This window comes from Eubalaena glacialis, chromosome 1 (assembly GCF_028564815.1).
Source record: "Eubalaena glacialis isolate mEubGla1 chromosome 1, mEubGla1.1.hap2.+ XY, whole genome shotgun sequence".
Taxonomy (NCBI): Eukaryota; Metazoa; Chordata; class Mammalia; order Artiodactyla; family Balaenidae; genus Eubalaena; species Eubalaena glacialis.
This window is the reverse complement of record NC_083716.1, coordinates 48,397,478-48,422,714: the sequence shown is the minus strand read 5'-3', so window position 1 is coordinate 48,422,714 and position 25,237 is coordinate 48,397,478. Positions and strand designations below refer to the sequence as shown.

At 49.7% G+C, this 25,237-nt stretch overlaps 1 protein-coding gene across 1 annotated transcript in view; it reads right to left on the bottom strand.

Moving 5' to 3' along the window:
* The window catches only part of DRGX (dorsal root ganglia homeobox), a 30,173-nt gene extending 7,398 nt beyond the window's left edge, over positions 1–22,775 (bottom strand). The window contains exons 1-5 of the mRNA XM_061196267.1: positions 22,742–22,775; positions 18,137–18,234; positions 17,166–17,267; positions 14,052–14,230; positions 13,855–13,967 (exon numbers count right to left, since the gene is read on the bottom strand). Of these exons, the coding sequence (XP_061052250.1) occupies positions 13,855–13,967; positions 14,052–14,230; positions 17,166–17,267; positions 18,137–18,234; positions 22,742–22,775 (526 nt within the window). The remainder of the gene's footprint in view (positions 1–13,854; positions 13,968–14,051; positions 14,231–17,165; positions 17,268–18,136; positions 18,235–22,741) is intronic.
* Between the last annotated feature and the right edge of the window lie 2,462 nt (positions 22,776–25,237).

The window sequence follows — 25,237 nt, the reverse complement described above, 5'->3', positions numbered from 1 at the left end:
ATAAAGGGCAAGAATAAGTCACAATTCACAGCTTATTCAAGTTACCCATTCAATTCAGCGGCCAGCGAAGAACTCACTTGCTCTGAGCATCCCCGGGAGGACGCGAAGAATGAACAGTGTTTCGGGATGCGTGACTGTGCTGTGAGCATCCTCCACCCTGCGTATCCCTACACTGTTTTCACAGCTGTGTGGGTTCATTGGTGAAGCCTTTTCCATGAGACCAAAAAGTAGAAAAATTTATTCTGCCAATAGAATCTTGAGGAGTAAGCCAAACAAACTTTAAAAGTCTCATCTTTTAATGACCAGATTTCCAGACTTGAGGCTCTAGTTCTCTCTTCTTTTCTTTTCTTTTCTTTTTTTAGTCTATCAAAAAGCTACAATCACCAATGGGCTAAAAATTAAATTAGCTGCAAAGGAAGTCATCCCCATGTGGCACATAGCACCAAAAAACTATGAATAACCTAACCGCCCAATACTAGAGAGTTGACTGAATAAGTTATAATCGCCATATTGAACGCACTGAAGCTATGACAAAATTATGTTGTAGGAGGATGTTTGGTGCCATAAAAAATAATAATAATAAAACATTAGGTTTAAAAAGTAGGTTAAGAAACAGTAAGTCAAAATGATCCCATTTTGGTGTATGTATGTATATTTATATACATACATATACATGTATACACAATACATACATATATTTGCATAGTACATACATATATATGCATACGTGCAGCCATATACCATATCCATATGTGGTCACAAGTATGAATAGTATATAATTTTATTTAGTAACAGAAAATATTTACAAATTTAAACCTTTTAATTAAAATTTAAAAATTCTAAATAAGTTCTAAAATAAATAAAATTTTTTTTTTTGGCTGCGTGGCTTGCAGGATCTTAGTTCCCCGACCAGGGATTGAACCCAGGCCCCCGGCAGCGGAAGCACCGAGTCCTAACCACTGGACCGCCAGGGAATTCCCTAAAATACATAAATTTATTGGCAATATATATTTATAAATGGGAAGAAAGCAAACGTACTAGTAGCAAATATTCGTAGTTGATTCTGGATGCTAAGATTACGAATGATTTTTATATTTTTCTTTGGGTTTTGCTGTACTTTCCACTTTTTCTAAACTGACCAAGTATTACTCTCACAATAAGAGTGTCTTTTTTGTGACTCATGATTTCCCGTCTCCTTTCATTCAAATGATGGGATAGACGTTCTCCTTTAGGACAGAGTTCCACTGAGGTTTCTAAGGAATAAGAACTGTACCCTCAGCACCCAGTTGAGACTCCACGACTGCTAATGGCCTCAGTCTGCACTAGAGTTACTGACTGGCGAACGTGGAGCTGAGGGCTGACCATGGAAGACCCACCAGGAACATTCTGTCTATCTCCCATTCGGCCGGGATCGAAGTCAGTGATCCCTGGCATGGGATGCGACCAACCATCAGCCAGCAAAGCCCCTAAAAGGCCACAATTTCTTCCCTCTCACCCAACCATGTGTGCCATCACCAAAGCCTGTACAAGAGCCTCCAAGCCCCCAAATGCAGCCTGCAAATTATTTTGTTTGAAGAACTTGCTACCTCTTGGACACTAAATTAAAACACACAGTTAGATTTCCATTAAGTTACAGCAAATTCTGCTGAATTGATCGAATCGGCCTACATTCCTATATGACATCATGCTTTAAAGGCTTGGCCTGAACATAAATACTTAATGTAATAAATACAGTCTGAAATATTTGATCTCCTTGGCAGTTTAATTGATCTACTACAGAGACTGACAGGAAAAATTAAGTTAGTTCTGTCTCCTCTCCGCCGAAAGCACATTTTCACCATAGAAAGGCACATGAATGATAATTTTGGTTACAAGTAGAGCTCTCACACATCGATTTCTTGTTGAACGTTCAGGTTAAAGGTAAGAGTATGGAGCAAGGAAAGGAGTAAGCGGATTTATGAGACCTTTCACATAAATACTACAGTTCATTTCTTTTTTTTTTGCTTTACAGCAAAGTAAATAAATGAATAAACATATTCTGTGATTCCTAATACCCGTTCCTTACAGTTTACAAGGAATATTTGGGTGGCAGTGTTAGTAGACGCCTACAGTATTTAGGCAGAGATTTTTAGATGCAGTGGCTAAGTGTATTCACCAGTAATCAAATACACAACAGGGTCCAATTCACTCCTGGGTGACTACTACCACAGAACCCCCAAAGTGCTTTCTCCTGTACCTGTGTTATGGTTTTTATTGCCTCTTTACCATGAGTTGTGTTTATTTTTGTACCCACCGCACCTCCCAAACTTGCAGGGTAAGAGCTTTCACCTACCCTCACCCACACAGCCCTGATTCCAGAGCTAAAATTTCCAATTTGGGTACAAAGTAAGCACTTGAATATTTGGGGGAGGGAGAAAAGGAGGGAGAGTCTGTCTTTCCTGACTGAGGGGGCATATTTTAATTCCTCAAAGGTTGCCAATTCCCAGGTTCTAAGCTTCCTCAATACCCCATGGAAAGAAAAACTATGGTCATCACAGAGTTACCCAATCTGATTAATGCCAAAATCCCCAGGTTAATTTGGCAGGTTACGCTGGAGGAGTGGACTCTAAATCCCTCCCTGTCTTAATTCCACGTGTGCACGCACTGTCCCAACATCTGCTTATTCACTCAGCAAATGCTCCCTGACAGGAGTCGGCTCATTCGACCGTCCCTCATGCTGTGACCCAGTCTCGGGGCCAGCGCCAATGTGCCATTTCTGCTTGGATACCTCTGAAGGGGCAAGCAAATGATGACAGCACCCAGATTCAAGGACCCTGGCACAGCCAGAGGAGCAGCAGGGACACACGTTCTAGGCGATCCGATGCCAGTGAGCGTCACCCTCCCTCCTTCCGGCGGCTGCCAGAACTCTGGACGGGCAGCCTGCTTCCCCGCTGCCTCTGGGCACAAGCCAGGAGCCCTCTGCTCAGCTCCTTGCACTCCAGGGCCCCATTGATTAGCAGGAAGGGCAAACCCATCAGCACCCATAGGAAATGGCTTCTGGAAAGTGAGTTGCAGTTTTTAAAGCCAGAGAATGACAGCAGGGGCCTGTAAAAGGAACGGAATCAATACAGGGTGTGGGGAGCTGGCAGGTGGGACACTTGGGTGTCTGGCTTGTCTTACCTCTGGCAGAGGCACCGTGTGACCTTGGGCAGTCCTAGCCCCTCTCTGAGCCTCAGTTTCCCCCACTGTATCCTGGAGAAGTGGTGGTAGCATATACTCATCAAGGAGATTCCTTCCAAATGTTAAGTGCTGGGGTTCTCCACCCCTGCCTTCCTGACATCGGCTAGGCACCGAGAGGCTAGGGCTGACCAAACCACCTCCCCCTTGAGGACAGACCATGTCCTGGCCCTCAGGTGCCCTGTTCCCCAAACACCTGCACCTTCAAAAACAAGCCAGGAGCCCCTGCAAGGCTGTGCTGCTTTCCTAAAGCTGAACACACTGTGGACCTCAGGCTGAGAGCCTCTCCCATTGAGGAGTGAACGCCTGCAGGAAGTGGGATCCTCTGCCCCAGAAACCCAAACCCAAACCCAAATCAGATCCCAAGTGACCTCTTGGCCTCATCCTCATAACCCTAACAACAATCACCAGCGCCTACCGGGCACTTGGATGTGCCAGGCACAGATACACACCCGACAGACCACAGGCAATATTGGGTATGGCCATGACGACCCTCATTTTACAGATGAGGAGATTGGGGTCTCCCCTAAGTTGGCCTTATAAAGGGAAGGAGGCAGTAAAGGGCCATGGCTGGTCTGACTCCAGAGCCTGGGCTCATCTTGAGGCCACACCATCCTCTCCAAGGACCGTGGCTCCATCCAACCTCACACTTTGTCCTTTCCTCAACCAGCCAGCCTCAGTGCCTTTGCTCATGCTCTTCTGTCAGATGCCTGGAGTGCCCACACCCACTGGTCAGCTCCTACAGCTCCTTCAAGCCCAACTCAAGCATTTCCTCTGGACAACCTTCTTCATTCCTACAGAGAAAGAGTTCCTCCCTCCTCTGGGCTTTCCCCACACCTTGCATGCCCTTGTTGGCCTGTATGAGGGCACGCGACAGTGTCACAAGTGTCTCTCTCTCCAAGCCCACACCCAGCCTTGAGCCCCTTAGGGTAGGGTTGTATCCAATTCATCAAAGGATGCTCAGCCCCCCCTTTCAGAGACTGGCAAACTAGGGTGCTCAGTGGGTACTGAATGAAGAACAGAAGGGCCCAGCAGTTTATGGGGCCCAGCAAGTGGCCCGCAGTACAGGGCCAAGGCCAGTAGACTGGGGTCTCCTAAGTGAGGCGGGTCTCCCAGGCCCAGAGCAGCACGACTTTCTTTCCTTCTTTCCCCAAACGTCACTACCTTTTACTCGGCACCAGACCAGACCCTGTGTAAGGGGCAGAGGTAAGTGGCTTGGAAAGATCTAGAGGTGAGTCGGATAAGGCCAGTGCCCTTAAAGTGCTTATAGTCAGGATTGGGAAGTTGGGTGGGTTCAAAAATAAACATCCCAACTCATGTCACGAGGCCAGAGTATCCTCATTACCTATAGAGTCAGTCTCTACAGAGGGCCTTCAATGAACCACCCTCCCAGTATTCACACCGGTGCGCAGTTCCCTCCACCTAAGTCTGGGCTGGCTCTGTGAGCAGCTTTAATCAATAGAATACAGCAGAAGTGACACTGTGACTGTTCTAAGTGTAACTCTTAACAAGACCTGGCATCTTCTGCTTTTACATTCTCAGGATCCAACTGCCATCCAACTCCCACCATGGGGAGAGAGAGAGAAAGAGAGAGAGTGCTCCCAGCCTCCCAGCATCCCTGCCAAGGCACCAGGCACAGAAGTGATGCCATCTTGTATGTATCAGCCTCAGCTGCCATCTGACTGCAACCTCATGAGACGCCCCAGGCAAAAGCAGCAGCTGAACTGCCCGGCTGAGCCCAGCCAGTACTTGGAATCAGAAGAGATAATAAAACAGCTGGGCAGTTCTGCTGCTGCTTTTATTATACTAAGTTGGGAGGTAAAGTAAAACAATACTGAAGCCTGGCATGGAGATTATAAGAAAAAAAAAATCATGAGCCAATTTCTTCATGATCATAGATGAAAAAACCCTAAACAAAATAGCAGCCAATCCAGCTATATATAGAAAGGATAACATGTCACATCTAATTTGGGTTTATTCCAGGAATGCCCAGTTGGTTTAACATTAAACAATCAATCAGTGTAATTTACTGTATTAATATATTGAGAAAGAAAAATCACGTGATTGTCTCAACAGCAGCAGAAAAAGTATTCGATGAAATTCAACATCCACTTATATTCATGATTTTTTAAAATAATAATTAAAATACAACTCTTAGAAAACTAGGGCAAGAGAAAAATATCTTTACTTGATAAAGGGTATCTTAAAAATAAAAAGGCAGGGGCTTCCCTGGTGGTGCAGTGGTTAGGAGTCTGCCTGCCAATGCAAGGGACACGGGTTCGAGCCCTGGTCTGGGAGGATCCCGCATGCCGCGGAGCAACTAGGCCTGTGAGCCACAACTGCTGAGCCTGCGCGTCTGAAGCCTGTGCTCCGCAACAAGAGAGGCCGCGATGGTGAGAGGCCCGCGCACCGCGATGAAGAGTGGCCCCCGCTCGCCGCAACTAGAGAAAGCCCTCGCACAGAAACGAAGACCCAACACAGCCAAAAATAAATAAATAAATAAATAAATAATAAAGAAATGTTCTAGGACTAAAAAAGAAAGGAAGGATATAATCTCAGAATATAAGGTATAAAAAATAAATAAATAAAATTTTAAAAAAATTAAAAGGCAGACAACAAACATGGTTGTGAAACTGTGAGAGCTTCCCCCTGAGATCAAGTATAAGGGCATAAGCCAAGGATCAGTCACAAAGACCAGATATTGTAGGATTCCATTCAATGAGATATCCACAATGGCAATAGCAGAATGTCCACAATCTATAGAGACAGAAATATTAGTGGTAACCTGGGGCAGGGAGGGTTGGGGGAAATGGGGACTGACTGCTTATAGGTCTGGGGTGATGAAAATTTTCTAAGGTCGATTGTAGTGATGGTTTCCCAACTCTTGACTATACTAAAAATCACTGAGTTGTACATTTTAATGGATGAATGGTATGGTATGTGTATTTCAATAAATCTGTTATTGACAAAACAAAAAAGAACAAGGCAAGGATGCCTATTATCACCACTTCTATTCAATACTGTACTAGAGGTTATGGCCAGCACAGCCAGACAAAAATAAAGAGAAATAAAAACTATAGTCTGCCCTTCTGTATCCGCAGGTTTCACATCCCCAGATTCAACCAACCAGTTGAAATCAATCCGCCAGTTGGTTGAATCCAGGGGTATGAAACCCACGGATATGGAGGGCCAACTGCATTCATTATACTACAACATTTTATATCAAGGACTCAAGGATGGGTGGGTTTTGGTATGGGGGGTCGGGGAGGTCGTCCTGGAACCAATCCCCCACGGATACCCAGGGATGACTGTATAAGGATTGGAAAGGGAGAGACAAACCGTCTTTATCTGCAGATGATCTGAGCATGTACACAGAATATCATTAAGAATTGACAGCTAAACCTAATTACATGGATAAATCTCCCAAACATAATGCCGAGTCAAAGTAGCCAGGCACGAAAAATACAACGTGTATGATTCCATTTATATGTATATACATGTACAGTTCAAAAAAGTTCAGACTAGACAGTAGCATTTCTGAATGCCTACGCAGGTGGTCGGCAAAGCTGCATTACCATAAAAGTCAGCATAGTGGTTTCCTTTAGGGGGAAGAAAAGTGACATTAGTAGAAAGGGGCACAGGGATTCAGGGGCTTCTGGGGTGCAGGCATAGTTCCAAAGGAAGGGTAGCACATGGGTGCTTAAAATCATTCATTAAGTTCTAGATGCATGTTTTCTGAGTTTTTGATTATCATATTTCATAATAAAACAATTTTAATTGTTTATTAAGATTGTGATTTTTTTTTCTTTAATCACAGCACAGGAAAAAGTGATTAAGAGAATTAGGGAGAAAATGTTTTCAGGGGACTTGAAGGAGGAAGAGGCTGCCTCCGGCTCTGAGTTTAGCCCTGGTGGGCAAATGTTCATTGGCCAATAAAGCCCTTCCAGTCTCAGACTCTGGACACTTTACCCTGGCCTGGAAGCCCAAGGGCCAATGCCAGCGTGAAGCAGGGAGGGCACATTCTTGGGTAACTAAGGGGCCCTGCTCTCAAGAAGGACATGGCCAGACCCCTTCCCAGCACTGGACACCCTGCCCCTCGCCTGCCTGCTCATCCTCACACACATGATGCGGGCCCAGGACTGCTACTCTGATTGCTAGCATTGACTGAGCACCCACTGCGTGTCAGGACATCTCCGTCAGTCCTCACGGCTTCCGAGGCCTGGATGGATGGAGCTCAGCTATGGAGGCGGGACCAGGTCTGTCTGCCTCCAGACTCCTCCCTGCCCGGGCCGCATGTGGGACCACAGGAGCCGATGAAAGGTCAGCCGTGATGCCCCGCCCAGCCGGGGAGAGTGGCTGTGACTCCCGGGCATGAGCACGGACTGAGTTATGAAAGCTCTCCCTTGGCAGCCGTAATGAGTTTCCACCTCACACCCAGCTCTCCGAATCACAGGTTAGAGGCAGCCGGGCTAAGTGCACCAGGGAGAAGGCCTCCGCTGACTGTGGCCCGTTCTGTGGCCAGCACTTCCCCAGAACAAACCCAAGCGCTTCCCTCGGCCATTAATAACCTCCTCTGCATTAATGAATTGTGAACAGGAGGCTGGCCATTAAGACAGTGCAGGAAAGCTCTTTGTGTTGCAAAGGCTTTTTCTCTGGACACCCATTATTGTTATGCAAACCCTGACTTCATGGGGTAGGGTCCCGCTGCCTTTTTATTTTTAAGTGTCCGTGGAACACTCAATCCGGAAACACACTGACTGCATGCCTGGCCAGGATGGGCTCTCTCTGACCACCCCAGAGTACAAAGCACATCACTGGCTGCATGAAGTCCCAGGGACGGAATGGGTGCCCTGACCAGCAAATCCTACCAGGGGCGGGAAGGAGCTCCCATCACAGCCAAAAATCAGAACAACGAGGGGTTACGAGGAAAAGGTGAATGTCAGCAGCGATACAGTTCAGAAAAATGGGAGAAGTTTGGGAGAAAAGACATTTCAGTTGGTCTTTTAAAGATGAGTGGGACCCAGTGACTTGAAAATGAGAATGGAGGAATCTGATTAATAATAACGGTGTTAACTCACACCTCCCACTGGTCCAACTCACACTCTCCCCATTTGGTCCTATAAATCCAGTCCTGTGATGGTCACGATCCCCAATTTACAGATGAAGAAGCAGAGGTAGAGATTCCCAGTACTTAACTCAAGACTTACATGGCCAGAGAATGGAAGAATGAGGATTCACACCAGGCAGGCCATCCAGAGCCCTTGCTCAACGCTACTGTGTTCGTTGACTGCTTGATAATTAAAGGATAATTAACGGAGGAAACTTCCACAAGTGCCTGGTTTTCAGTTACCTGGCTCTGTCGCTGGTGGGCAGTTTTCTGGCCCCCTCTGATGGGCACAGCCCAATGCCCATCCACATCTCCCTGCCCAGCAGAGCATGGAGGCAAGTCTGCCACACCTCTACATAGAGACACTCTGCTTATCCAGCCACCCCGAAGGGGCCATAACCTCCTGTCCTTCAAGGGCGCCGGCCCCACCTCCCACCCTTCCCAGGCTCCCGATCGCTTGAGCAGCCTTGCTGACCTAGCCAGACCCATCCCTCTGTGAACACCCCCATCCACACGCCCCAACACTGAACCTGCTGAATAGGTGTCCCCAGGGCTCCAGCCCCAGAGCTGCATCTCAGCCACCTGCCCAAGCCCGGGGACCTGGCAGCAGAGTACAGTCCCCCAGCACAGGTTGTGGCAGAGGGCGAAGCTCCGGAAGGTCTCTGCCCTCACCCTTTGGCCTGAGGCAGAACCTCCAAGCCAGCTCAGTGTGCGCTGTGGCAGCTCTGAGCTGTGCAGATTTTCCAAAGCCAGGGGTCATTTCCAGCCTCATCTTGGTTTCCCTAGCTCTCGAGCTGCCCCCGAACCCCAGGCCCCTGCCTTCAACAGGTGTCTCCAAGGAATGAAAATTAGGGCCTCTAATTTCCTAAGAAAACCATAATCTGCCACTGACTTCTCAGTCTGGATGCTAAAGCTCAGCAAAGCGGCTGAGTGACCTGTTCCTCGTCACCTTTTCTGGGCCACTTCCTGCATAATCTAAAAATTAAAAAGCAGAGTCTAGATCCACCAGCATGTTCTGAGCCACAGTCATGGAGCTGCCAGGGCCCAGCCCACCCGGCCATTCACATTGGAGGCAGGGCTTGACGACACCCCACAGCTCTGTGCTCTGGGAGTCCAGTTTCTTGGGCATCCCCTCCCCAGCACATTCCCTCTATATCCAGCACCCCGATCTGCCCCTGCTTGCCCTTTTCCTCCCCCCAGTGCCACCTGCTCCAGGAGCTGATAGCCAATATTCCAAGAAGGCCCTTGTTTTCAGAGCACATTCAAAGCCAAAGTGTTTCCAGGGAAGTGAATTCAACAACTACTTAAAGGACCTAAGGACTTCAAGGACCGGTACTTAAAGGAATTCAGCAAACCGTACCTCAACAACCCCCAGGCTCCCCTACAAACACACCTGGAGGCTCTCTCAATGTTTCCCCAGAAGAGACTTCACATCTGTCACAACAACACCTAGAACCAAAAGACCAGGACCCCCAACTCAGAGTCCTTCGACTTGTAACTCTATAGAATGCTCTGCAGGCAGTTAGCTCTGGGACTACTCGCTGGGGTGCTCCATGTGTCCCCAGGGAGAACGGATCCTGCCTGGGCACTGGGAGCCCGGATTCCCCTCACACCCAGGCCGGGTGCTGGTGTAGCACAGCTCAGCCTTGGCTTGGATCCTCAAGCCCTGGTCTGGAGTCTCAGGTCTGGAGTCTCGGGATCGACACCGAGAGTGCTGTCTGGGGCAGGGCCAGAATAGTGGTGGCCTCTCCAGGACACCTGCTGTCTTTAGCCCAGGGTCATATGATCCCACTAGGACCACAAAGCCTGGGGAAGGAAACCTGAACACTGGTTTGAGTCCAGAAGCTGAAACTCACTTTGATCCTTTCTTGGGGATGATTTGCAAGTTGCCTCAGGCCTGGAGAAGCGGGTTGGGATCTCTGAGCTGGAAGGGGCTGCAGTGCTCAGCTCACAATGGTTCTGGTCTCTGGGTGAGTCCAGATTCTTCCCCCAGGGCTCATGTCCAGTGGACCGCCAGCTGTCCTCACTTGCCGGGCAGAAGCAGGGTGGGGGTCAAAAGCCCCTACTAACAGGTGCCCACCCAGAGGAATGAATGAATAAATCATGCCTGGAGGAAAGAGCACACCAGGATCCTGTGGAGATCAGCCTAGATCTCAAAGGGGAGACCTCGCTGATATGAGTGACCTGTGAGCAAGTGGCTTTCCCTCCGGGAACCTCAGTTTCTCGTTTGTAAAAAGAGGGATGGGCATGGAAGCCCAGGTGTGTGCCTTCTAGCACACATGTGCATGAAGCTCCTCGCAGCTTGCTGAGGGGGCCCCCTTGTTGGCCAGAGGCCCCTGGAAGCAGAGCTCAAGCCACCAGCTCTGCCAGCACCTGGCCGCCCAGCCACCTCTGGGGATAAACTCAGGAAAGGGAGGCCAGGTCACAGCCTAGAGGTCCGGGCACTGAGCCAGGCCTAGAAAATTGGGATTGCTCCTCTCTTGGGCCTAAACTGGGCCATGCACTTAACTTCTGTAGCTGGGGAACCCTGGGAGAAGAAGACGTAGGCTGCAAGAGTCTGGAAGATGTAGGCCTCAAACCACTTAACAAATGTTCCGGAAAACAATCGAGAGTTGAATCCCGGGGCATCCAGAACCTGACTTGCAGGTACACGCTTGTTACCCCAGGTTCTGAGGCAGAGGCAGGTCCCCCAAGCACATCTCCAAGGACGGCCGAGCCCACCTGGGCTGGAGCGAGGCTGTGCTGCCACCTCACAGGGTCAGGCACTCTTAGAATGCAAAGATACCCCAACCAATGCCAGCTGTTATCTCAGAGCCATCCCAGCTCCACTGACCTGCTGTGCAGCTCTGGAGCCTCCCCGATACATCGTTTGCTACGCTCCTCTACCGTGAGAATTAAACGGGACTACACATGAGACCACCGGGCAGAGGACAGAAAAGGTTTTCAATTATCACTCATTTCCCTCCCTTTCCAACACCACTTAACTTGCCAGAGACTAAAAAGCCAGCTGCTCAGAGGGGCCAGAGAGCAAGGGCCTTGGTGGGTAAAGGGGTCAGGATGAGCTACAGGAGGGGACCTCTGCCGAATCTCAGGGAGCCCCTTAGCGTGCTCCTCGCACAGCTGCTTCTGACGTAGAGAAACGTGCCTTTTCCCCACCCCTTTCTCACAAGTGGGAGAATGACGCATAGACCAAGACGGCTGCGTGTCCCAGATGAGCAAGAGCTCATTTGTATCTGGGGGAGCAAAGACAAAGCCTACACATACTCTCTTCGCTCATCGCCTGCCTGGCTCTGGAACTATCAGAGTGTGTCACCTGCCCCAGCACACCTTGTGTCCCTGATCGTAGCCAGGAAGACCTTCCAGTGGGGATGTGCAAGCTTTCCGAGCAAGTGCCACCACAAGGCACAAAGATGTGCCCTGGTTTGGTGAGCACACTGTGATTTCCATCACTTCTGCCGAATCCTGACACCCCAACGCCCCATCCCTCCATCAAAGGAAAGTCTGTTTCCAGCGAAGCAGGCACAGGTCAGGCCCCAAGGGAAGTGCTGGGGCTGGGGGAGTACACAGGAGTAAAGGAAGAAGAGGAGAATGACAGATCTACCTGCCCCTCCCGCCAGCCCGGCTTCCTCTGCTCTGTCCTCTGTCTCCCTCTTATCAGTGCCTTCAGCCTCTCAGTGGCAGGCGGGCACTCCCACCCTCCCTGCCAGCAGCCTGGCCCTCTCTCCACTCGTTCAGCCACCTCAGGCCTCCACCAGGGCCTGGGCTTTGCCCCAGACCCCTCCCAGCTGCCCCAGCGAAGAGACGTGGGATTCACCTTCAACTCGTGAGGCTGGAGTGGGGCAAGCAGAGAACATTGATAAAAGAGATGGTTACTCTCAGGAGCTGAGCTGGGCCTCACCGAAGCAGAGAGGATTTCATAGATGGACACAGGATTGCTCTTCTGTCCAGAGCAGCTCCTTGAATGATACCCAAGTCCCATTGGTAATCTCCTTCTGGAAGCCCCTTCCAATTGGGACCCCATCTTCACAGTGCCCTATCAGCCTATTGTGTCTGTGAATATGTCCCAAGGCCACTCTGTGGCAGGGGGCTCTACTTGGCCCCTGGAGCACACAGACCCTGGAGCTGAAGGAAGCACTAGGAGGGCACGGGGTCCAGAGCTGGATGGAGCTGAACCTCGTCAACCCATGCCGGCCATCTGAGCACGGCGACTTGCCCAGCTGCCTGGACCACTCAGAAGTGGCTCCAGGCCTCAGGGGCCCACCTCCTACAGTGGAAAATCCAAATGCAGGAGTGCGGCATCCAAGGCCTGCAAGCTCTGGCCCCTCCACCTTATCTCTGGGCACTCTCCTGTGGGCACCCAACATACCAGCCGTTCTCCAGACAAGACTTGTTCTTCTCCCTGCTCCTGGCACTCTGCACGTGTTTTTCCCTGTGCGTAGAACACCCTTCTCTCCCTTCGGAGATCCCCTAGAGAGGCTCCATCATGCCCTTATTCAGGCTCCAGAAACTACATTTGCAATGCAGGTTGCCCGCGTGCGTGTGCGTGTGTGTGTGTGTGCGCGCGCCCGTGTGCACACGCACATGCAAGACCAACCTGCAGGAGGGAGAACCTCTCGAGGGCAGGAGACCCCAGACCCTAAAACAGAGCACACAGGAAACATCCTAGGGGGGCCTCTCCCTCTGCCTATTATGGGGAAAAAGCCTACAGCCCGCACCTGCACCCCCATCTCCCAGACCCGCTGTGACAGACAAACCCCAACACTAACACTCACTGCCCCAGACGAACTCTGGGGCCCATCCCTGCTCCCGGCCAGCACAGCTGCTTGGTTTCCTCACAGGAAGAGTGAGTTTGGGGCCAAGAATTGAAAGACACTGGATGGACCCATTCATCCAGTGGGGTTGACCCAGAAACCCCCAAAGGACAGCCCCACCAGAGTCCTTCTCTCTGGGCCTGACAAAAACGCCCCAAATGGTTTCCATCCTTCAGACAACCACAGCCTTTGAGAAGACAGCAAATCTTAGAAAACCACAAATCCTAACCCCTGACATCAGGAGGCCCCAGGGAAGGCAGGTGGGGAGGCTGCACGTATGGGGAGGGTCCTCACGAGCTGGGACAACGGTCCATCGCAGGCCTCACCCACGAGCTGCAAGCTAGCACCTAAAACTGGTACCGACAGGAGGCAGCAGTCTGTGAACATGCAGTGGCCCCTTCTGAAATAGCCACCTCTCAACCAATCCCGCAGCTGGTGCAGTGATACGACATTCACCTACGTTCTCAGGCCATGTAGAAATCAAACAAGATAGCATGTGTGGAAACAGATGCTGTTCATGACCCTGCCTGTGATTGACAGAAGGAGAAAAGGAGCTACACCAGCCCCCGGTGCAAGGATGGGCCCGCCCAAGAAAACAGAAGAGGCAAACCATCTCCATGATCCCCTTGGAGGTGGCGCAGGCAGGCAGAGCCCCTGCCCCGCACCAGCAGGCAGCAGAGCCCCTGCCCCGCACCAGCAGGCAGCAGAGCCCAAACTCACCTTTCAGGGAAGCAACGTGTGACAGGGCCTGGGCGTACGTGGCCGTATTCAGGAGGGTCCCCGGCAAGCAAGAGGGGAAGAAAGGCCCTGTGGGACCAACAGTTCTCCCCAGGCTGGCAGAGAAGGAAAATGACACACTGAGTTCCCAATCCTGGGTGCCCGCCAGCCCTCCAGGCCCTGGGTTCAGCCAGCCTCACCTCTGCTGGGCCTCCAGGACCTCCTTCTTGCTCCGGGCCTGGTCCCCAGGGGGCGGGGAGTTGATATTTCTCACAGGCGGTGGCGTCACCTCTGCCATGGGCTCCTTGGCTCCTGGCTCCTGGTCCGAGGCCCCTCTCTCCGTTTTCCTCCATTTGGCTCTTCGGTTCTGGAACCAAACCTGAGTCCCCGAAGGAAGCACACACCCAACAGAGGCAGAAAATCAGAAAGAAGGAGGCAACCAGAACCTAAACCCAAATGCCTGGTCCCCATGCCCCCGGCTCACGGCTCCCCTGCAGTAGGTGTGCGGGAGCACAGCCTCCTCTCTCTAAAGATTTAGCCAAGCAGTGCCCTCCAAACTGCAGCTTCAGACTCACGGGCGGGTCAGAAAATCAGAGTCGAAGGTGTGACAGGCATTTTTTAATGAGTGTGAAATCGTAGAAAGTATCCAAATGCACTGCCCACAGTAAGGGTAAAAGTACTATTTGTGGAAATTCTCAGTGTATGCAAGTACACTTATTTGATGTGAAATGTGTTTCCTACGGGGAGAGGGGGGATTCATCATCAAAGCAGTCTGTAAAACACTGCCCTGGGGTTTCCTCATCAAAAAATACTCATTCTCTCATCCAGCAGGTTTGTCCGGAGTGTGTCTGGCCTCATACGTGTGATTTAACACTGACACATCACGGCAAGTTCGTGACCATCAGCCTAGTGCATCCACTAGAAACACTGACTCTGGAGTCAGTCCTGGTTGAGAATTCTGGACCCCGGTGAATCTGGTTTAGAATCCACTGCAATCCTTTAAGGCAGGTAGTTCTACTACCCCCACTTTACAGATGACAAAACTAAGCACAGACAGTTTAATTAACTTGCCTGAGGTCATCCAAGTGCTAAGTGGCAGATCCACAATTTGAAGCCCAGTGGCTTGGCTGGGTACCATGATCCAAATTGTCTGAGAGTAATAATAACAGCCACCCCCAAGCATTGTTAGGACATTTAATGGAGACGCATGCAAAATACTAAGCACAGTGCCTGGCACACAGCAATCAATCACTCGGTGAACATTAGCTAGTGTTATTATCTCCACCATCCTCAGGTTAGGAGGCGGCTTGTGATTCACCTGCTCTGAGTGCCTTCTTAGAGGTGGGTGTGGAATCCTTTAAGCCTTAGAAACCAAGATTGCATTTGCAGGACAGCCTCAGGGCAGTCAGGCAGCCTGGGCCCAAGGTGTTCCCAGAGGTCAGTGAAATCCTGCTGCCCTTTACTCCGTGCAGCTAAACCTCTTCCCCTCTCTCCTGGAAGATAATTCCTGGCTTTAAAAAAAAAAAAAAAAGGGGCTTGGCTAGACCTCCCTCCTATTCCCCTGGGCATCCTCTCCTCCTTGCCTGTCAGCAGACTGGCCCAGGAGAGAGCCTCGGTCTCCAGGCTCACCCCACCTGCGAATTTTCATTCTCCTTTAACTGGGTTTCTTTCTTTCTTTTTAATCTAGTTGGTTTTTAATTGCACATATCAGCAACCACTGAATAATGATTTTATCTATATTCTAAATTTAGGGCAGTTAAATGCAAAGCAAAATGCAGACACTTTCTGGCGTCTTAATTGAATGAAGGTCACAGCTATAACAACATTTAATTGAGCTATTTTTCATTATCATATTTTAATGACTTTGCACTGACAGTTCGCCTGCTTCTGAGGAAAGAGCATGATGGAGTCGTTTATTTCCCTATTTAGTTATTGTTTGACAACATCAGCTTCGATTAAGACCCTGCTTTATAGAACATTAATCATATTTGAATGAGCAAGGGGTATAAATGTAAACACATCTCCCTTCCCGCCACCAAAGCCGTGTCCCCACATGGAGTCTCACTAAACAAATGCTTCACAGCCATTGTCTGTTTGCATAATAGCCAACAATAGCCCTAACAACAATTCCCAGCTTTAATTGTCACCACCCCTATCTCACCCTTGCACCTTTCAGGGAGAAGTTATGATCTTCCACTTCTGAATGCTCAATAATTGTGCCATTTATCTCAATTTGCAGTTCAGTCTTTAGGCAGCTATTGGCAAGCTGGCATTAAAAAAAAGAAAGGATAAACGGCATCCTGGCCAAAGGAGATTTTCATTTCCAAATAATAATCAGTTTAATTTGCCCGCATATGACCAATGATTCATGTTCAGATTTAATAATCAGGATCACATAATCTGATTATAGGGGAAATAATTTGTTTACAACCCCCAATTTACTGTTCAGAATTCCATTATCTCTCTTCAGCCATAGGTTTTTAAGAGATACTAACATGACCCAGGGGAACCGAAAGCAAACTATTATATTTTCTACAATTAGATCTTTGCATAGTCTTAACCCCAAGCCCCTACATAAAAAAGAACAGAAACAGCATGGAGGAAACCCCATAAATAAAATGAATATATAATTGTGCTCAAAGAATAGCTCGCCCGGAGAGGCGCTGCTGCGAATCTGTTCCTCCTGCGTTCGGGCACATCTGTCGACGGGTTTGTGCACTTAAACGTAATCACCGTGTAGCTTCTAAAAAGAAATCCTGCTTAGAGGCAGTCACCACGGGCCACGCTCAGCTCTGAGGCAGCCCTTTTGCTGCTGCCGTTTAAAGATTTTTAAATTGCCCATGTTCTTAGGACCACTTCGCTGAAAGAGTCCACGTGCTGGGGAAAAGTTGGACATGATGCAATTTCTGGAAAGCAGATCCTGCTCTGTTCCCATATGAAAACACAGTTCTCTGCAATTGACCGGCCTTACCCCAGAGCGGTCAGAGCTGCTTTGAGAATAGCATCTCAGCTCTTTTTTTTTTTTTTTTCCAAAGCAAGGAAATGGATGTGCATTGATGTAATTTAGTACCTTAGAGACGCGGACAAATTAGTGTAGAACATTATCACTAGTTAATTATGAATGACCGATTAATCAACCTAATCTAATATTCCACATTATGTTGATGTTATTAAAGTGCATCATGAAAATGACAGATAGTCTTCATTTGCTTTCTTTGGCCAAATGTGCACTCTGCAGTCATGATGTCAAAAAAAAAAAAAAAAGTTTGCCAGTTTTAATATTAGAGAGTTAAATAATTAAAAAGAAGGTTTACCTGCACTCTGGCTTCTGTGAGGTTGATTTTCATGGCTAGCTCTTCTCTGGTGAAGACATCAGGGTAGTGTGTTTGGGCAAAAACTGCCTCCAGAGCTTCCAGCTGGTAAAAGGAAAAAAAATATTTACTGGTGAGAGGATGTGGCTAGGTGAGAGGAAGCAGATGCATATTTCAAATTTGCTATGTGTGGTGAGGAAGTAGTTTCACAGATCAAGTAGGGGAAGAAGAGGGAGAAAAATGCTCTTTGAAAAGATCCCACAGAATTAAAATTTCAACCGCGGAAGACTTGGGAGCTAAGACTTACTAACAACCTCAGTGCTACCCCAAGAGGTAGAAATAAGAGAGGCACAAACATCTGAATGCATTTACATTTAAAGTGCAACCCACGCAGCTTTCATTATAGGGCTTGGAAGAACAGAATCAACTTGCAGAAGCCCTCACTGGGTCAGTCCCACAGAAACCTCCTAGGGTTTCTGCTCCAGTGTGCTCTGGGAGACAAACGGATCTAAGGGAAGGAGCCCCGGCCCTGGAAACACAATATCTAGGTTCCAGTTGTAGCCCTTCCACTTATGGACGACAATACCTTCTACAAATCAGTCAACCTCTTGGGCCCCGGTTTTCTCATTTATCTACTGGGGATGAGAATACCTGACCTGCCTTCCTCAAAAGGTTATTTCAAAGTTGAAATGATGTTGCTGTATTGCTGATGTGGAAATGTTCCCCAAACTCTCAACTTGAGATAAAAGGGAGCCGTCATCATTGCCTCTTCACTGACTATCTGGGATCATAACGTCACAGTCCTCTGCCCTCTCCCCAGACAGATTCCTTGACACATAAATTGTTCAAGAAAACAGAAAGATCCAGTTAACATGATCAGTTGGCTTTATTTTAAAAGACAAAGAATTGCTGCTCAAACTCTGATTATTTTGGAGGCAGGAAGTGGCTGGGTCTCAGAAGGGGAACATCATTACCTGCTGAAGAGTGAACGTGGTCCGGTTCCGGCGCTGTTTTCTCCGCAGAAACCCATCGTCGAAATCTCCTGTAGAGTGGTTGCCAAAGGGCGCAGTGCCTGCAGGGAGCAAACTGAATCAGCCTGAGCACAGGGCCCCCCAGTCTTCACACTGAGCCCCTGCCATGCACATTCACTCAGTGACCCATCCCACCCAGACGGAGCCCTGTCTGTCCTAAAGCATCTTTCTCTGCTCCTGTAATTAAGGCTCCCTCTTTTTCACTCTCTCACGCTCTCTCTCTCTCCCAGTAACCTCTGACTTTAGGCCTAACTATGCCTATTTCACAGGGTGAGTGGAGACCTTACTCCCCTAGACAGCCAAGTCCACTTGTGAAATTCTAGACTCTGAGCCAGGAAGGGTCACTAACTTGAGATGGAGCCTTCATCGGCCCTCTGGCTCCCAGCTGCCTGCACCTCTGTCCAGTGTGCCTTCAGCTCATCCCTTCTACCTCTGATCCTTTAATAAAAGCCTCTACGTTTCCCTTTTGCTCACTTGTTATTTTACTTTCCCTTATTTCTACAACAATAAGAATTAAAGGCTGGGGATAGGGGAGGAAAGAAATCACCAAGAGCTTTTCCCAGCACTTTTCTCCTAGAACTTTAGGACACGAGGAGGTAAGAAGTTTATAAATGAATATTAATACCGTTGGTCACAGCTCATCAGCACTCTAGTGGATCTGTTATATAGATGTCAATTAACAAGAAATCTGCACCAATAGCGACTGTCCTGAATTCCAAGCAGACTTAAACAGGAGCCTCTGGCCAGGCTCATAAAAGACCCACTACTCCCACTTCTGTGAAAAGAAAGGCATCCTTTCTACAGTCCTCCCTGCCAGCCTCCAAAGCTCGGATTAAGCCACAACAGAGTTTGGCCCCAAATGTGCATTCAGATCATTTTCCAAATGTGCACCATTTACTTTACAGTCCACCATTTACTTGGCTTCTTAGGAAAAAAAATGAGCAAGTTCCCATTAGGCAGTGAACGCCGTACCTGCCATGGGCTCCGGTCTCAGAATCATTGCATGTTCGCCATTAGGAGCTGGCAAGCGACACTGCCAAGGCATCATCCCTCCGAAGGACCTCAGTCCCAAAGAAGCAAGGTCCTTCGGCTTTTAAAAATTCTATCTACTAAAGGGAGTCCCTCCTACTTATTATTCAACTCCCCAGTGCACATCCTTTGTCACAAGACCTCCACTCTCTGGTGAAGACTTCTCCCTCCACCATCCCATCCAAATTGCTTTCTTCCTCAAAATCCTAGTTACAAATATTTCTCTCCAGCTCATTGGGAACTTCAAAGGGACAGCCCCAAAGCGGTCTTATTTCCATTATTTTGTGGGAAACCAAACAGTTTCCTTTTAAAACAAAGCAGTTGACTGATGAGGATGAAATGCAGTCTCTGAGGCTCTCAAATCACAATCAGCCTCACAAACTTCTACCTGCTTGTCCCAAATTGTTTCACAAAGTGTACATATAATATCTTTAAGTGAAACACTGCATGTCAAACTGGATCCTAAGAAAAGCTGACAGTTCATCAAATTAATAAGAACAACGATTGACAACCTAATAGAAAAGAGGAAATTATGAGAACAGGCTTCTTACTTAAAAATAAATAGAATGGTTGATAATGTTATGAAAATGTTAAACCTTGCAATAATTAAACAAAACATTTTTGCCAAAAAAATAAGCTGCACAATTATACCCAGTACAGTTAAAAGCATAATGAATTGTACACACGATTCACCATTTGTAAGAGCATGAATTTGTGCAGCCTTATTAGAGGGTAATTTGACAATATCCATCAAAAATTTTAAGTGCACATACAGGTATGTAGTCTATGAATATACTTTAAAAGTGTGCCAAAATGGAGTGAGAATATTGTTCCTGGTAACATGGTAACAGAAAAAAAAAAAAATGGAAACAACCAAAGTGCACAATTGTAGGCACCTTTTGAACAATATATAATGGAATACTACACAGCTATTTAAAAGAAGCCAGTCAGGCTTCCCTGGTGGCGCAGTGGTCAAGAATCCGCCTGCCAGTGCAGGGGACACGGGTTCGATCCCTGGCCCGGGGAAGATTCCACATGCTGCGGAGCAACTAAGCCCACGTGTCACAACTACTGAGCCTGTGCACCAGGCTCCGCAACAAGAGAAGCCACCACAAGGAGTAGCCCACGCACCACAACAAAGAGTAGTCCCCACTCGCCGCAACTAGAGAAAGCCCGCGTGCAGCAACGAAGACCCAACACAGCCAAAAATAAAAACAAATAAGTAAATAAATTTATTTTAAAAATAAATTTTAAAAAATAATAAAAGAAGCCAGTAGATCTGCATACATTGACATGGAAAAATCGCCAAAATCTGTATTATGAAGTGAAAAAAGGAAAGTCCTGAATGATGTGGCAGTATGATCTCAGCACAAATAAGGCATAACATATAGAGGAAAAATACATAAATGAGGGTAAACGCAGGTGATAGCATGTTTTTCTTGAAGGAATCACAAGAAACCAACAATAGGGAGTATCTTTAGAAAAAGAGGTAGAGAAGGAGGATTTCACTTTTCAATGTATAAGTTTCTGTTCTATTTGAATTTCCTAAGCAGGTAGATGTAATACTTTTTAATTTAATATCAGCAAGATTATCTGAGAAGTGAGATTATGAGCCATGCTTTGCTTTCTCCTATATGCCTCTCTAGATTAATAAAAAATTACAATTAAAAAGCTCATAGGCAATAATGAGAAGTCAGATTCCAAGGGTCTGTCCTCAGCCTTTCCATCGGCAGCAGGTCACCTCCCCCCAAGCAATACTAAACTAAAATAAAACACCCGTTTCTGTAAAACTGCCTTTGAAACACATCTGCAGAGGAATAAAAAAGTTCTTAAAGACCCATCTGCTTTTCTTCTGGTCACAGCAATCAGAATAAGCGTTGAGGTGGGATGTGCCCCAGGTGTGGGAAGGAAAGGTGAGCTAAGCTGAGCTGAGGGCAGCAAGCAGCTCAGCGTGCAGGGGTCACGACAGGCTGGCCAGGGCTCTCCCCAGGTGACTTCTGCAACCCACCCTGCAGACAGAGCTTTCCCCTTCAGTCACTCAGGCAGCCCACCATCTGCTAAATGCCCAAATCTCAACCTTCCCACTTTAACTGGAAGGGTGGGCTGCCGAGTATCAATCAGTCCAAACCTGAGGTTCAGAGATGCAGAAAAGGTGTGTCCACTGCACAAGCAGAGGATCTCCCTGCAGTCCTAGGTGTCAGGGGATGAACCTCTCAGACCTTTATAAAGCCCATCCGCATGGGTCATTGGAAGTAAAAGGAGGTGAAATGCAGCCAAGTGCCTGGCCTTCTCTTCTTAGGAATGCTGATCGGGCTGGCAGGGCTTGAACACTGGTGCTCATTAGCCTCCTTTAGAAAATCCTACTGAACTCTTAAAAGCTTCCATGGGAAAAACAAAACAAACTTTCTGAAATCCCTGTGTACACTGGCCAGCTGAGGCCAGCTACTGCTCAAGGTAACCAGGGCAAGGTGAAGGAGCATGCTCTGAGGTTTCAGGTCCCCCCCGTGTCTCACCACATTTTGCCCTGCCCCGTGCCTTTCTCGATTTCTTCCCCTCCAAAATTCACTCACTGCCCACCCTCCCCCCAAAGGAGTAGGTTGCCAAAGCCAAGTCCTGGTACTGCTCCCGGTTATGTAAGTCCTAGTAGCCCATGGCTGAGACTACTGGTCTGAGGAAGGCGCTGTTAAAGGGCCAGAGTGTGTGGCTTTGCATTTGCCTGATACATAGTAATCCCCTTCTTGTGTGGAGGGCCCACCCCTGGGGAGCCCCCAAGACCAGAAATCCAAGCTGCTTCCTTCTCACCAACCTACCCCCGCCTAACAACCCAGTGCAGAGACCATACCAAGGATCCTGAAGCGAAATTTCTTCTAAGAACTGGAGACCCTCAAAGACCCAAACCCTGGTCGTGGGCTGGCCCTGGGAGTGGGAAGTGGTTAGCATCTGAGGTCAGAAACCCAGTGAGTCACAGAGGAGGAGCCATGCCAGGGCCCTTCTGGCAGTGGTGAGCAGGGCCACCCTGCTCCTGAGGGCCACATTGGCCTGGCCGAGCAAGATCGCCTTGAGCTGGGAGTGAGAGCAGCCTGGCAGCGGGGGTTCCTGCTCACGTCCGGCCCAGGACCATGCGGGCTACCTAGTCCACCTCCGCTTATCGGGATGTTTGCAAAACACCGTGAAAGATTGATGCGGCCCCCTGGGCAGGGGAGCCCGGATTAGAGGCGTGACACCAGCATCTGTGCTGGGAGGATCCGCCGGTCCTGGCAGCGCTCATAGCCCGGGGGCCAACCCGCCCAGGACCGGTCGGGGTGGGGGGGGTGGGAGGGGGCGTAGGAGGCAGGTGGCGACAGGGTGGAAGGCTGGAGCCGGATGTGGGGAGAGGGCCAAGGCCGCCTCTACCCACCTCCGGTGGCTGCGCCCCTCGCTGAGCAGGGACCCAACCACCAACCAGCCCCAGCTGCTGCTATGGCCCTTTCTGGCCGGCGCCGGCCTTTTGGAGCAGCTCCTGGCTCGGCGCTTACTCACCCTCTAGCTGTGGCGGACAGTGGAAATAAAACATCGCCGACGGCCGGATCGACCGGACGGCCAGGACTCGGGAGGGTGACTGCGGGACCGACAAGGCACGCGTAGATCTGGCCTGGCTGCAAAGCAAACAGCGACAGAGCCTCAGTCTCCCTCTGCCTTCGCCCCCCGCCCGGCCCTGGAGCGCCCCGGGCGCTCCTTTCATGGAAAGACCCCTCCCAACGCCTTCAGCCCACTCTGGGGACTGGAGGGGAGGTGGCAGCGCCGTCGCAAGCCGGAGACCCCGTGGGACAGCCCTTCCATTCGGGTCCACCACCCGGACAGACGTCCCCCCCACCTCGGCCCCAACACCAAGCCCGCGCAGTCTGGTTCCCGGCTCTCAGGGGTCCCCGCCACAATCCCTGCACCCAAGCCAACGCAGCCGAGTCCGGCGAGCGCGCCAGGCCATCTGCGCGAAAGGCAGCCCCCGCCAGGAAGGCAGCCGAGCCCCAAGGCCAGGCGCGCAGGGCTCGGTGTGTGGGTCGGGAGCCGCGCGTACCTCGGCGGGCGGCGGGCGAGGAAGGCCGGAGCGTGACCGCCTCTGGTCCGCTCGCCCGGCTCGACTGGATACGGGCGGGGCTCCGCGCGGCTGGCGCCCGCAGGACCAGAAAAGTGACTCGGGAAGTGGCCAGATGTCTTGCTGTCTGTCTACAGCGCGCGCCGCCGCTCAGCACTCGCCTTTATAATCTCACGCGTAATTGGCCTTAATCTGATTATTTCCAGCGCTGTCTACAGCGAGTAACTTGGATAGGTCTACTGGGCCTTACAAATGGCCCACGTGGTGTAAAAAAAAAAAAAAAAAAAAAAAAAAATCCGTCATTTCTCAGCAAACATCAGGAATGTTTTTCCTCTTTTCTTTAAAAGAAGGTTGAAACAATCACCACTACCACCATCCCCCAAAAAGCATTATTTTCTAAACACTCCACCCCACCCCCACCCCAAGTTCCCTCTGACTCAAACCTTCTTTCTCGGGGAGAGCTTGGTTTTAAGCTCCCCTTGTCAGGCCTGGTGACTCCTGGGCTGCAAACTGACAAAGCGCTGCAAACTGTCGCCACCGGATGGGTTTTGGGGGGACTCTTTGCACACGGCTTCCCTTTCCAAGCGACCGTACAAAAGGAAAGTTTGATTTTGTTCTCAGCAAGGGGTCCCAGAATTTATGTTCGCTTCTCCATGCAAATGATATGCGGTGGGACCCTTCGCAATTACTTTTAAAATGCATCCGAGGCAGACGCTCAGTGGAGAGAGACCGCCCTTCCCTCTGCCTGGGTGAAAATTAAACTCTAAAGTACCGGGCTGAAATTTTCAAGTCAGGGGCGCGGGATTGGATCAAATCACATAAACTGCAAAAAAAGCAAGTCTAATGGCACATAATTGGTTCTGTAATAGCATTACACCAGGATAATAGCCCGTTACGGCCCCCTGCACTATTAAGTGCTTCCCTGGCGGAAAGCCTTTATGATATTAAAGGGGGAATATAATGATATTTTGGTTATTAAATGCGTGTAATTAATTTATGCACCACTGAAAATAAAGTTGGTATTATGACCCACTCAAGATGCATCAGAAGATGCAAGTCAGACAACTGTTGATAAGTTCTGGTGTCTGTGTTCCGTCTAGACTGCTGATTTTATTTTGGGACGATGGCTTCTTGGACAGACTGCATAAATTGAATATTTTATAAACATTCTAATGCTGCGTTCAGGAGCCCTGGAGAGGCGGTGGGTCGGGTCCCTGCACTGCCTGGGATCCAGCCTTGATCTTAAAGATACAGTGAGTTGGAAACAAAAGGCCTGGCGGGGCCACACGTGGACACCCGCCCCGAGCGAGGCGCATGGAGCTGGAGGGCAGATTACTGGGGCCCTGACCGGCCCGTGGACGCCCCTCCGAAAACTGCCAGGAGGAAGATGCAGCACGGCTCCTGCAGAGGCAAGTCGGGGCCGGTGCACTTCAGCGGCCCCTCCTGGGCTCAGCCCGCCCAGGCGCGGAAAGTCGACCCAGTCACGCGGAAGAAACCGCTGGAAACGCCGGCTGGGTTCAGAGCGGAGAGAGCCCGCTGCGCCAGCTCCGCCAGGGCCACCGACTCCGCGAGTCCAGGTGACCCGCTGGCGGGGAGGACGCGTGCATGTCTGGGCGGCGGGCGCGGTAACAGGCAGGGACGGCGGGCCATTTCCACTTCATCCAGAAAGGGATGGAGCCCTGAGAACCGACCCTATTTCAACCCAGGCCAGGAAGCTCGGCGCGCTCTCTCTCCCTGTCTCCCTCAGAGCACCCTTGCTCTCTGGATCTCTTTTCAAGAGCCCGAGTCTCCCCTTGCGCGCTTGGGTTTGCCAAAAGCTCCCTCAAACTCCCACCTGCCCTAGGCGGCATCCCCTCTCCTGCAAGAGCCCCGCGCGCTCCGGAGCCTAGTGTCTGTGAAGCGGGGTGAGGAAGACATCCGGGCGGGCCCGGCCAAGATGCTCC